This window comes from Xenia sp. Carnegie-2017, unplaced genomic scaffold (assembly GCF_021976095.1).
Source record: "Xenia sp. Carnegie-2017 unplaced genomic scaffold, XeniaSp_v1 HiC_scaffold_19, whole genome shotgun sequence".
In the NCBI taxonomy this organism is placed as follows: Eukaryota; Metazoa; Cnidaria; class Anthozoa; order Malacalcyonacea; family Xeniidae; genus Xenia; species Xenia sp. Carnegie-2017.
This window is the reverse complement of record NW_025813481.1, coordinates 11838660-11853414: the sequence shown is the minus strand read 5'-3', so window position 1 is coordinate 11853414 and position 14755 is coordinate 11838660. Positions and strand designations below refer to the sequence as shown.

Sequence of the window (14755 nt, the reverse complement as noted above, 5' to 3'; positions counted from 1 at the left end):
CGCCTTACAACATGCAAGCTTACAGAAAGGAATTCTTGACAATAGAATAAATTATTTATGTTTAATCAACGAAAAGTGTAATTGAAGATCATTTCCAATGACTTTACAGCATTGCCACTCATGGCATTTTAAATATCGGGATACTTTTAATGAAAAGAACTAAATTATTTTGACATGAAGTAAAAGTAATGTTTATGCTATACCCTATACAAACTCATTTTTAAACTGCATAGTTGTATGATGCTATTCTGTTTCTTTTGTTCTAGTGGTAAAATTTCTGTTATTTTATTTTTAATTTAGAAAACTCATCTTCAAAGGCTAACACATCGTCCACTGCTTTTATCAATTCAGAGCCATCTGGTAAGTCATCACAAAACAGCGTAAAATATTGAAACTTGGCGAACTTGCTAACTGACATTTTATGTTTCCTGATACCAGGGCGTCGGAAGTGGGAAGGCAGAGAGCTAACCCCCTTTTCTCAGAAGGGGATGTCCCCTTTACTTTGCTTCGAGATAGGAAAATTACCACCAAGGAGAATGTTTACTAATAGTTTATTTCGACTATAAAACACACATATATCAACAGTGCAGTGAGTGGACTCTAAAAAATCACGTAGAAATCTTTTGCAAATTGTTTTCACATTAGTTTATTACGTTCGCAAGTGAACGACCGGTGTTGCTAAAATTCTAAATTGCGACTATTAGACAACATGTTGCAGACATAGGTACTCATAATTTTAAAATGTGCCCCTCCGTTTTTATGTTCCTTCCGACGCGCCTGTCTGACACACTTAATAAGGTGTAAGTTAAAAAGTTCCTTTAAATGTTAAAACAGTGATGAATAACGTGAATTCTGTTTAATGCAATAAACCTTAAATGCAATAAAATGAAAATAATCAACATAAAGCTTACATTACTTAAATGCTATGGCAAAATTTTAAGCTTTTTTAAAACTGTATACTTTTTTATACACTCTACAGAACACAGCGATGCTGCAGAAGAGAATAATTGCCATCAAGATGATAGAAAACAAGGTATACCAGTCCACTTTCGTTTTCGTTCATACAAAAAGCTCGACACCAGTAAATTGTAAAGAATCGCAATAGGTTATGATTAATTGATTTAATTTAGTTTTATGTACAAGATGGGAGTTCAGAGCTCTACAAATACGCGAAAACCCAAACCCTAATTTTAACCATGGTAAAGTAGACTACGAGGCCATGGCCGTGTATTTGTAAAACACGCGTGTTACTGAGTTTCACGTGTAATGTGATCAGGGATAGTTACAAAAATAAGACACCTAATAAGTAAGTATTCGTTAAAGCTTGTTTACAACACATAAGACTTTAATATCTTAACACCGATAAAAACGGAACTCAAAAAATACGAAGAATTTAAAACAATTGCATGAGTTTTCAAAATTTACCGGAAAAATTTTGAAACAAACAATGAAATTCATAACTATTATACAAGAAATGTAGCAAAGTTACACAAAACTTGTAAAAAACCAACTATACTATAGTGAATAGAATACATTAGAGGCAACGCACAAATGAATGAACTTTTATAATGTTTATATGCCAACGATTAATAAAACAACATTTGATAAACATTGACCTACCTAAATAAATTACTACTTTACCTAAATAAATTACTTGAATGGAATAGTAGAAACGTATACGTAAGAATGATTATAACCAATTACCCATTAAATGTATATTAGTTATAGTAAATACTAGCGTGAAATATTTTTGTATCTGAATCTTAACAATGAAATATGCTTCATTTGTAATTAAATTTTATATGTCGCAAGTAATAGCTACAATAATTATTCTTCACTATAAATATGCGGACTATTCTGTTTTACAAGCCTAACAAGTTGCCTACATTGAAATCTGTCAAGGTTTTTACTAGGTCTCTATAGCTCAAAACATTCATATATTGTTCGTGTAGTTATAGCTTTAAAAATTAATACAGTAAACAAGATTTTTCAGCGTAGTATGTCATTGTCGTGGTATGACTCATTAAAATAGTTTTTTTTCAAAGCTTAAAACTTCTTTTGCTTGCTAAACAAATGTTTACAATCTCCTTCCTGTAATAATATCAATTTTCCAAATTCAAACGTTCTCATTGACTTACAAATCCATATAAAACAATTTTTGTGAGAATACCACATATTAGTTAAATCGCGTCCGACTAGATAATATTTTTCAATTTCGCAACGATCAATTAATTGCATGAAGTATTAAATTATATATGCACGAAGTGAAATTAACGCTCTCCCCTACACTAAGCCAGTTTCCAAACTGATTATATCTCTATTCCATTTCTTGGTGTTCAATTGGTAAATTTTCCTATCGTTTTATTGAATTTAGAAACCTCGTCTTCGAATACCAGCACATCGGCAACTACTTTAATCAATTCGGAGCGATCCGGTAAGTCATCACAAAACAGCGCAACACAATTGAGTCTTGGAGAACTTGCTAACTGACATTTTATGTTCTCTATAAAAGACACTTAATATGATGTAGTGCATAATTTTCAGGTATAGATTTTTGGTAATAACTGTATTATTACTATTAATAACTCGATAATCAACATTCGTCAATCCTGCAAAAATAGCCTTTAGCAACCGACGTTGAGGGCTGAAGGTTGAGCTATGAAAGACTCTCTCTTCCACTATAAAAGCTCATTCTTTTTTGGCATGACCTGTAGTGAATCCAGCACTCGTCAAAATAATATTAAATTCAAAATGCTTTCCGAAAAACACTGTTGGCTTTGAATTTTTATAGAATTCACCAACTGATTTGACTCCAAGAGGCTTTATGCCAAAATGTGCTGCAATAATTTATTTTCACGTACCCTAGATCCGATACTGGATATTACCTCTGTATTGTCCCCTTTGTGTTCCCATTTACAGATACAGAGTCTGCCGTTGGTCTTACAAACAAGTTATCAACTGTGTGTAATCTAGAAACAACCTACTCTGAAATACCAAATCATGTTCAAAGAAAGTTAGAAGAACGTTTAAATAAAGGAGATGAGCTATTAGAGAATGACTGGAAAAGGTGATTGTAAAATAACTTAACGTTTTAATCTAACCTTTTCCTGTATGATGTATATTATGACATTACACTAATGATTATGTTGGTGCATTGTCTAACTAGAATCTAAAATTGCTTGTTTTTCAAGCCTTTACAAAGTACTGAAGTTTCCAGAAAGTAAAGAAGTCATGATTGCTGAAAAATTCTCTGACAATCCCACACGATATATGTTGAAGACTTGGTTTAAAAGAGATGGACAACATGCCAATGTAAAAGCACTGCTCCTAGCATTGAAAGAGTGTAATCAAGGAGGCTTAGCTTATGAAATAGAAAGGGATTTGGATGTTAAGCTACCTCATAAAGTTCAACAAAACACCGTACCCCTGATGGTTCAGCAAAACACCGTAAATGATCGTGACGTTAGCTTGAGCCAAAACAACAAAGGTAAGTAAAGATGAAAACAGAGGAACGAAAAAATACGGTTGACCTTAATTTTTTCATTAACAATCAAGCTAATTGATGAATCAAAGCATAATTTTTCCTGATTGCTTATTAGTTTACTAGTTCATTTTTGAATGAATGTGAAATAAATATTGGGATAGCTAATGCATATCTCCATCTTCATTAAACTCTAAGATTTATGAAAGATTTACCACCAGATTTAAAGGAGAAGTTGATGTTTCAATTAAACAAAGTCGATGTTGATATTCTCTGCGACATTGCTACTACAATCATGGACAAGAGGTGTTACGTACGTGACAGTATTGATTTCATGGATAAATTAAAAGAAAGGAATATAAGATTTCTGGGGAGGTTTAACCATGGAGTTCTATAAGACTTGGAGGGGAAAGGGGCCTGGACCCGGTTGTCAAAAACTTGGCGGTAATGGCGGATTTTGGTGGTCAAAACTTTCACTTTAAAATTTTTTATCAATATTCACTCCTTCCTGATTTCTATTACTATTTATATGATTGATAACAAGTAAAAAATACATATATAATACCGACAGCATATTATATAAACATAATGCTGAAGCATTATTACAATAGTTACATTCACCACAAACGTTTACGGCCAGCAAGGAGGATTTAAAGGACAAACAGTGTGAAGGAAATAGCACAAACAAGAAGGGTAACCGAATAAAGAGGGAAGTTCAGATGAAGTAAAGGCAGCAGTTGCAACTGGGCCGGAGACATCGTGTGCCTTAGCGTTGTCCCACTGAAAGTGAAAGCAAAGCGACCATCAATCAGAACATACTAATTACTAATGGATAGCGGTTCAGAAGTAACACTTTGTCGTAAACGTTAGCAAAATCAACTTGGAATAACTGGGCGAAAGCTTGACTTCACATTGACAGGGATGACTGGATCTACTGAATTAAAGAGTGAATTTCACACATTCGAGTCCAACCGTTTGTCAGTGATTCGTAGTGGATCGTACCTATCATAGTGGAATTACGTGAACCGGGACGACAATCCCGCCAATAAAGGCTCCGAGAGCGTTAAATTGGACGTGTTGAGAAACAAAGGCCAATGGTTAAAATGTCCGGCATTCTTTTGGGAGGATGAAAGCCATTGTCTAAAGGGGACAATATTTCTGAAGGATGAAGACTGAGAAGTAAGGAAGAAAGGCCAAATTTACGTGACTGCAAAACAGCCTCACTTGTTCGATATGTTGATTTCACGCCACTCCATTTAGTGGAAGTTTAGGTGTTCTGTTGCTTGGTTGATACGTTATAAGGATTATTTTTTAGCAAGGCGATTCAAAGGAAAGTTTTTTCTGGTCCTCATTTGGAATCGGAATTTAAACTGTATGACTAAAAATGGAAGAATTGGATGCCGCCGAAAGGGAGATCTTCGTACATGTACAGAACACAACATTCTCTCAACAACTGAAACTGTTTGCAGTTCCAGGAAATAGCAAGGAGCTTGACAAGGCACTACTCCGAAAATGAGGAATCTACATTCGACAAATAAATCCAATGATGGTGAACGGCTTACTAAAGGTTGGAGGCAGGCTTGTTAATGCGCCAATCAATGGGAAATCAAAACATCCTATTATTCTACCCTTCAAGCATCCCGTCACAGATATGATAATTTGTCAACATCATGTTGAAGTAGGTCATATGGGTCAAGAATCCGTCTTATCATCACTAAAAAATGAATTCTGGATAATTAAAGTAAGAACAGCAGTTTCACGCGTTGTACGACTTTGCCTGGCTTGTCAAAGAAGAAAGGCTCGTTTGGGTGAGCAGCTAATGTCAGATCTACCAGCAAGCCAAGTGACACCTCAAAAACCTCCTTTTACTAATGTAGGAATCGATTATTTTGGACCCATGCTGGTGAAAACAGGTAGATCGTTGGTGAAAAGATATGTCTGCCTTTTGTCATGTTTCACGACCCGAGCAATCCATAGAGAAATAGCTCATTCCTTTGATACTGACCCGATGATCTACGCTCTCAGGAAATTTATTACCATTCGAGGATGTCGCAAACAAATCAGGAGTGATAGAGGAACAAATTTTGTGAGTGCTAACAAGGAAATGAACAAAGAAATTGAAGAATGAGATCGAAGTAAAGTTCACAAATTTTGTACGCAAAGAAAAATTAAGTGGCACTTTAACCCGCCTTCAGTGAGCCATATGGGAGGCGTATGGGAGAGAATGATACGATCTGTTCATTCCCAAGTTGTATGACGACTTGCCACTCATGGCATTGCCACATTGCCACTCATGGCATTTTAAATATCGGGATACTTTTGATAAAAAGAACTAAATTATATTGATATGAAGTAAAACTAATGTTTATGCTATACCCTATACAAACTCATTTTTAAGCTGCATAGTTGTATGATGCTATTCTGTTTCATTTGTTCTAGTGGTAAAATTTCTGTTATTTTATTTTTAATTTAGAAAACTCGTCTTCAAAGGCTAACACATCGTCCACTGCTTTTATCAATTCAGAGCCATCTGGTAAGTCATCACAAAAAAGCGCAAACAATTGAATCTTGGAGAACTTGCTAACTGACATTTTATGTTTCCTGATACCAGGGTGTCGGAAGTGGGAAGGCAGAGAGCTAACCTCCTTTTCTCAGAAGGAGATTTCCCCCCAACTTTGCTTTGAGATAAGAAAATTACTACCAAGGAGAATGTTTACCAATAGTTTATTTTGACTACAAAACACACATATCAACAGTGCAGTTAGTCGACTCTAAAAAATCACGTAGAAATCTTTTGCAAATTGTTTTCACATTAGTTTATTACGTTCGCAATGAAACGACCGGTGTTGCTAAAATTCTAAATTGCGACTATTAGACAACATGTTGCAGACATAGGTACTCATAATTTTTAAAATGTGCCCCCTCCCTTTTTATGTTCCTTCCGACGCGCCTGTCTGACACACCTAATAAGGTGAAAGTAAAAAAGTTCCTTTAAATGTTAAAGCAGTGATGAATAACGTGAATTCTGTTTAATGCAATAAACCTTAAATGCAATAAAATGAAAATGATCAACATAAAGCTTACATTACTTAAATGCTATGGCAAAATTTTAAGCCTTTTTAAAACTGTATACTTTTTTATACACGTGATGCTAAATTTATAGTCACTACAGAACACAGCGATGCTGCAGAAGAGAATAATTGCCATCAAGATGATAGAAAACAAGGTATACCAGTCCACTTTCGTTTTCGTTCATACAAAAAGCTCGACACCAGTAAATTGTAAAGAATCGCAATAGGTTATGATTAATTGATTTAATTTAGTTTTGTGTACAAGATGGGAGTTCAGAGCTCTACAAATACACGAAAACCCAAACCCTAATTTTAACCATGGTAAAGTAGACTACGAGGCTATGGCCGTGTATTTGTAGAACACGCGTGTTACTGAGTTTCACGTGTAATGTGATCAGGGATAGTTACAAAAATAAGACACCTAGTAAGTAAGTATTCGTTAAAGCTTGTTTACAACACATAAGACTTTAATATCTCAACACCGATAAAAACGGAACTCAAAAAATACGAAGAATTTAAAACAATTGCATGCGTTTTCAAAATTTACCGGAAAATTTTTGAAACAAACAATGAAATTCATAACTATAATACAAGAAATTTAGCAAAGTTACACAAAACTTTTAAAAAAACAACTATACTATATAGGAATAGAATACATTAGAGGCAACGCACAAATGAATGAACTTTTATAATGTTTATATGCCAACGATTAATAAAACAACATTTGATAAACATTGACCTACCTAAATAAATTACTACTTTACCTATATAAATTACTTGGATGGAATAGTAGAAACGTATACGTAAAAATGATTATAGCCAGTTACCCATTATATGTATATTAGTTATAGTAAGTACTAGCGTGAAATATTTTTGTATCTGAATCTTAACAATGCTTCATTTGTTATTAAATATTATGTGTCGCAAGTAATAGCTACAATAATTATTCTTCACTATAAATATGCGGACTATTCTGTTTTACAAGCCTAACAAGTTGCCTACATTGAAATCTGTCAAGGTTTTACTAGGTCTCTATAGCTCAAAACATTCATATATTGTTCGTGTAGTTATAGCTTTAAAATTAATACAGTAAACAAGATTTTTCAGCGTAGTATGTCATTGTCGTGGTATGACTCATTAAAATAGTTTTTTTTCAAAGCTTAAAACTTCTTTTGCTTGCTAAACAAATGTTTACAATCTCCTTCCTGTAATAATATCAATTTTCCAAATTCAAACGTTCTCATTGACTTACAAATCCATATAAAACAATTTTTGTGAGAATACCACATATTAGTTAAATTGCGTCCGACTAGATAATATTTTTCAATTTCGCAAGGATCAATTGCATGAAGTATTAAATTATATATGCACGAAGTAAAATTAATGCTCTCCCCTACACTAAGTCAGTTTCCAAACTGATTATATCTCTATTCCATTTCTTGGTGTTCAATTGGTAAATTTTCCTATCGTTTTATTGAATTTAGAAACCTCGTCTTCGAATACCAGCACATCGGCAACTACTTTAATCAATTCGGAGCGATCCGGTAAGTCATCACAAAACAGCGCAACACAATTGAGTCTTAGAGAACTTGCTAACTGACATTTTATGTTCTCTATAAAAGACACTTAATATGATGTAGTGCATAATTTTCAGGTATAGATTTTTGGTAATAACTGTGTTATTACTCTTAATAACTCGATAATCAACGTTAAGGACTGAAGGGTGAGCTATGGAAGACTCTCTCTCTTCCACAATAAAAGCTAATTCTTTTTTGACATGACCTGTAGTGAATCCAGCGTTCGTCAAAATAATATTAAATTCAAAATGCTTTCAGAAAAACACTGTTGGCTTTGAACTTTTATAGAATTCACCAACTGATTTGACTCCAAGAGGCTTTATGCCAAAATATGCTGCAATACTTTATTTTGACGTACCCTAGATCCGCCACCGGATATTACCTCTGTATTGTCCTCTTTACGTTCCCATTTACAGATACAGTGTCTGCGTTTGGTTTGACAAACCAGTCATCAACTGTGTGTAATCTAGAAACAACCTACTCTGAAATACCAAATCATGTTCAAAGAAAGTTAGAAGAACGTTTAAATAAAGGAAAAGAGCTATTAGAGAATGATTGGAAAAGGTGATTGTAAAAAAACTTAAAAGGTTTTAACGTAACCTTTTCCTTTATAATGTTTGTTATGACATGACGCTAGTGATTATGTTGGTGTATTGTCGAACTAGAATCTAAAATTGCTTGTTTTTCAAGCCTTTACAAAGTACTGAAGTTGCCAGAAGGTAAGGAAGACATGATTCCTGAAAAATTCTCTGACAACCCCACACGATATGTGTTGAAGACTTGGTTTGATAGAGATGGACAACATGCCAATGTAAAAGCACTGCTCCTAGCATTGAAAGAGTGTAAGCAGGGAGGCTTAGCTCTTGAAATAGAAAGGGATTTGGATGTTAAGCTACCTGATAAGGCTGAACAAAACCCCGTACCAGTGGAGGTTCAGCAAAACACCGTAAATGATCGTGACGTTAGCTTGGGCCAAAACAACAAAGGTAAGTAAAGATGAAAACAGAGGAACGAAAAAACAGTTGACCTTAATTTTTCATGAATAATCAAGCTAATTGATGAATCAAAGCATAATTTTTCCGGATTGCTTATTAGTTTACTAGTTCATTTTTAAATGAATGTGAAATAAATATTGAGATAGCTAATGAATATTTCCATCTTCATTAAACTCTAAGATTTATGAAAGATATACCACCAGATTTAAAGGACCAGTTGATATTTCAATTAAACAAAGTCGATGTTGATATTCTCTGCGACATTGCTACAACAATCATGGACGAGAGGCGTTACGTACGTGACAGTATTGATTTCATGGATAAATTAAAAGAAAAGAAAATAAGATTTCTGGGGAGTTTTAACCATGGAGTTCTATAATACTTGGAGGGGAAAAGGGGCCTGCACCCGGTTGTCAAAAACTTGGCGGTAATGGCGGATTTTGTTGGTCAAAACTTTCATTTTAAAATTTTTTATCAATATGCACTCCCTCCTGATTTCTATTACTGGTTATATGAACGATAACAAGTAAAAAATACAATTACTATACCGACAGCATATCATATAGAAATAATGCTCCAGCATTATTATAATAGTTACATCCACCACAAACGTTTACGGCCAGCAAGGAGGATTTAAAGAACAAACAGTGTGAAGGAAATAGCACAAACAAGAAGGGAACCGAATAAAGAGGGAAGTTCAGATGAAGTAAAGGTAGCAGTTGCAACTGGGCCAGAGAGCGTGTGCCTTAGCGTTGTCCCACTGAAAGTAAAAGCAAAGGGGAACAATCGACCATCAATCAGAACTTACTAATCACTAATGGAAAGCGGTTCAGAAGTAACACTTTGTCGTAAACGTTAGCAAAATCAACTTGGAATAACTGGAAGAGAGCTTGACTTCACATTGACAGGGATGACTGGATCTACTGAATTAAAGAGTGAATTTCACACATTCGAGTCCAACCGTTTGTCAGCGATTCGTAGTGGATTGCACCTACCATAGTGGGATTACGTGAACCGGGACGACAATCCCACTGATAAAGGCTCCGAGGGCGTTAAAATAGACGTGTTGAGAAACAAAAGCCAGTAGTTAAAATGTCCTGCATTCTTTTCGGAGGATGAAAGTCACTGTCTAAAGGGGACAACATTTCTGAACTAAAGGATGAAGACTAAGAAGTAAGGAAGGAAGGCCATATTTACGTGACTGCAGAATAGCCTCACTTGTTCGATATGTTGATTTCACGCCACTCCATTTAGTGGAAGTTTAGGTGTTCTGTTGCTTGGTTGTTACGTTATAAGGATTATTTTTTTAGCAAGGCGAGACAAACGAAAGTTTTTTCTGGTCCTTATTTGGAATCGGAATTTAAACCGTATGACTAAAAATGGAAGAATTGGATGCCGCCGAAAGGGAGATCTTCGTACATGTACAGAACACAACATTCTCTCAACAACTGAAACTGTTTGCAGTTCCAGGAAATAGCAATGAGCTTGACAAGGCACTACTCCGAAAATGAGGAATCTACATTCGACAAATAAATCCAACGATGGTGAACGGCTTACTAAAGGTTGGAGGCAGGCTTGTTAATGCGCCAATCAATGGGAAATCAAAACATCCTATTATTCTACCCTTCAAGCATCCCGTCACAGATATGATACGACTTTGCCTGGCTTGTCAAAGAAGAAAGGCTCGTTTGGGTGAGCAGCTAATGTCAGATCTACCAGCAAGCCAAGTGACACCTCAAAAACCTCCTTTTACTAATGTAGGAATCGATTATTTTGGACCCATGCTGGTGAAAACAGGTAGATCGTTGGTGAAAAGATATGTCTGCCTTTTGTCATGTTTCACGACCCGAGCAATCCATAGAGAAATAGCTCATTCCTTTGATACTGACCCGATGATCTACGCTCTCAGGAAATTTATTACCATTCGAGGATGTCGCAAACAAATCAGGAGTGATAGAGGAACAAATTTTGTGAGTGCTAACAAGGAAATGAACAAAGAAATTGAAGAATGAGATCGAAGTAAAGTTTACAAATTTTGTACGCAAAGAAAAATTAAGTGGCACTTTAACCCGCCTTCAGTGAGCTATATGGGAGGCGTATGGGAGTGAATGATACGATCTGTTCATTCCCAAGTTGTATGACGACTTGATAGTCACACTAGGGTAGAAATTAGAAAGGGGGCGAGCAATAAGTATTTCGTTGAATACTACTACTAACTCCAAAATTTTACAAAATCTTTTAGATTCTTTAAATCTAAAAGAAGAAAATAATGTCTACATTAGTTACTATGTGTTTCCTTGAGTAAATGAAAATATCATCATTAAATAAATAATTTATAATTGCTAATGAGCAAAAAAAAAGGCTAGAAAGTCGTGGTTTTAATCAGTCGAAAACTCAATTGAACATTTTGTTGATATGTCACTAACAAGAATGAATTTGTCATGACAAATACCAAGTGTTGTAGTCGTCCTAGCGGCTCTAATAAAAGCATTTTTATTTGAGGTACTAAATTTATTTCAGTAATGCTCCAATTACTTTCGAAGTCGCAATAATAAAAATCCTGTTTTTCCTGTAGCAAATACCTATTAGAATCACTGATCTCGAAATAAGACTAAATTAAGCATCTAGTACAAAAGTTAAAGACATAAATAAAGAGGGTCGCCATTACTAAGGGACAAACTTTCGAAAATAAGGAGCAAATATATTGTGGATTTCTACAAGAATAATCAAGAATTTTCCACATGTAACTACATAAACACAATTAAGAGATAAATCGTTTTATAGAAACGCTAAAAATATGATGAAATGTGATGAAATATTATAAAAATGCAGCGACTTTTGTCATCGGTTACTTTACTGTGGAATTGAAAAAGAGCCCAAAACTGCATGGAAATATCTAGAATTGTTGAAACAGTAATTCAGAAGTATATTATTTATGGTATAATAAAGTCGGCTAGTATTCTTAAGATTCAAAAATTTTAGAATAGTTGATAGTGGAACAATGCTCGGTTGAGGATATTTGATGACAGACTAAAATTTATGCGTATTTTTTTTTCTTTTCTATGTAACAAAAGAAAAGGAAGGCCAGAATCCGGTCAGCCAGAGAAAAACAAAAGGTATAGTCTTTTTTGGCAAAAGAACAGACCATGTTTAAAAATTTAGCTTTTGTGTGGGGTAACAAATCTGTTGTTTAAATTGTACTCAAAATTCAAATTTGCTCTGCGAATTCAAATTCACACCATGCACTTATTCAAATTTTAAATTCAAATTTTTGCTCGTTGAGCCGTGTTTCCATTGCATTAGATACTTTATGTAATCGTACGTGAAAAAGAAATTTAGCTATTGTTCTCTCGAACAATAAAAGGCGCATTTTATATATGAGTATGTAATTGTTAAAACTAGTTTTTTTTAAATTGTGTTGCAATTCATTTTGACGAAAAGTGCGCAGCGAAACTAATTATTGTCAGAACTGTGGTGTTGCAGGTGAGCGTATATAGCAGACTTGTAATGAACCAATCCATTGATTACAATTTGTGTAAAAACTGAAAAAGGACTCCAAGTAATCGAGTGTAAGCTAATAGAAGTTTGTGACTTGTTCTTGTGAGATAGAGCCAGATTAAATCATGTTTGTGGATTGCGTTACACATGGAAAATTGTTTTAACACAAAATTCATGTTTTTAGTTCCATTTGGCTTACGTGAATTGCCCTGTGATATGGTTGAGCGACCATTACTTGTGAAGGACATTATAAAGAAATTGAAGTCGAAAAGTAATAAGGTGGGACTTGTAGGCGTTCGTAGAAGAGACGTACTGAGTATTCGCGGTATGGGAGGACTTGGAAAAACTGTATTAGCTCAGGCTGTGGCTTGGGTTCAAGCAGAACAACGTCACGTAATTTGGCTTGATATTGGACAAAATCCAGACTGCTTAACTCTTCTAAATATACTTATCCAAGAACTGGGTGGAACAGTAACTTATAGTAACGAAAGCGACGCGCAATCTTGGTTGAGAGAAAATACGATTGACAAAGATTGCTTGCTTGTTCTTGATGACGTATGGAATATAAAACACGCTAGTTGGTTTGATTGCTTGTCTGGTAAATGTCAGCTGCTGATTACGACACGAGACGCGGACGTTGTTTGTGGCTTAAAAGGTTTGATTTCACTGCACCAATGAAAATATACTCTTTACAAATTTAACATATCAGTAAATTCTACTGTGACGCAATACAATGTTTGATTATCCCCAAAGAAAATTTTTAGTGCAAAGTTTCCATAGGAACTTGGTAGTATTGTGGTGAGAGGCGAAAATTTACACGAGTCAGTAAGTCATTCAGTCAGTCAGTCAGTTCGTCAGTCAGTCATTCAGTCAGTCAGTCAGTCAGCCAGTCAGTCAGTCAGTCAGTCAGTCAGTCAGTCAGTCAGTCAGTCAGTCAGTCAGTCAGTCAGTCAGTCAGTCAGTTAGTCAGTCAGTCAGTCAGTCAGTCAGTCAGTCAGTCAGTCAGTCAGTCAGTCAGTCAGTCAGTCAGTCAGTCAGTCAGTCAGTCAGTCAGTCAGTCAGTCAGTCAGTCAGTCAGTCAGTCAGTCAGTCAGTCAGTCAGTCAGTCAGTCAGTTAGTCATTAAGGAATAATGGTATTTAATTCGCCGTATTGCCGCATTTGCCAAGTACTTGGCTAGCGCTAATTATTTAGCAACCTACTGTGAACTTCTGGTCTAAATACCCTCATACACGACGTGTTGGTGAATTCGTCTTAAACATATGACAGTAAAAATGAAACTTTCCACACATCTGCCTCGGTAAGGAACATTTTTCAAGACATAAAGTGCACTATTACTGTCCTTAAAGAAAGCATTAGTTGTGGATTACTTTAGAACAATATAAAGTCATGTACGACTGTATGACATGTACGACTGTATGACTGTACGACTGTATGACTGTACGACGTTTCATACACCCACATCATTAATATTTGCAAGGAGCACTACTAATTTAGATCTTCTAGAACATTTTGAAGAATAAAGCTCTCCAAAAATTATACAAGATAAACAATATGCACCATGCCCCGAAGGGAAATAACAAAGCCATTGAAAATCTTCAAATCACTCATATCTAAAAGTTCTTTAGTTATTAGCACTGAAGGGAGAGAAAACATGATTGTTTTGAAACCTAAAATCATTCCAAATCAAATTACTATTGATAAGAACCATGCTCAATGTGTAAATCACAGTGTTGAAAATCTCTTATTTAAATATACCTCACAGATCTCACAGGTAGGTATACCTTAAAGCCATTTCTCTATAAAGGGCTGATCAAATTGATTAGTATTTGCATGCCTTTTTTGCAATCAAATTGTTTTGAACTTTGTAGAAAATGCACAGAGCCAGGTAGATATTCTAGCATAATACAACCAGTAGAGATGGCACTGGATTGAGCTTTATCTTCATATGCAATATCTTATCATATGTGAGGTAGGATTGCAACAATTTAAATATTTTCTCTTAAGCTAATAAATAAAAAACATAGAGATGCAAAATTGTTAGGTTGTATTTTAGGGTGAAAGTAGGGCCTCGACGATTGCATTACATTTTGAGCTTTTCCTAATGAGGATAATATGAGGCAATTGATCTTTC

General features: G+C 35.0%; 1 protein-coding gene across 2 annotated transcripts in view; it reads left to right on the top strand.

Annotated features, from left to right (window-relative positions):
• The window catches only part of LOC124438807, a 31359-nt gene that overhangs the window by 2045 nt on the left and 14559 nt on the right, over positions 1-14755 (top strand). The window contains exons 2-13 of one of the 2 annotated variants that reach the window (XM_046989017.1): positions 301-360; positions 980-1033; positions 2375-2434; positions 2920-3067; positions 3192-3487; positions 5955-6014; positions 6654-6707; positions 8037-8096; positions 8546-8693; positions 8820-9115; positions 12199-12240; positions 12807-13277. In XM_046989017.1, coding sequence (XP_046844973.1) covers positions 301-360; positions 980-1033; positions 2375-2434; positions 2920-3067; positions 3192-3487; positions 5955-6014; positions 6654-6707; positions 8037-8096; positions 8546-8693; positions 8820-9115; positions 12199-12240; positions 12807-13277 — 1749 coding nt within the window. Of the gene's footprint in view, positions 1-300; positions 361-979; positions 1034-2374; positions 2435-2919; positions 3068-3191; positions 3488-5954; positions 6015-6644; positions 6708-8036; positions 8097-8545; positions 8694-8819; positions 9116-12198; positions 12241-12806; positions 13278-14755 lie in introns of both variants that reach the window. The other variant, XM_046989016.1, reaches the window with a different exon arrangement.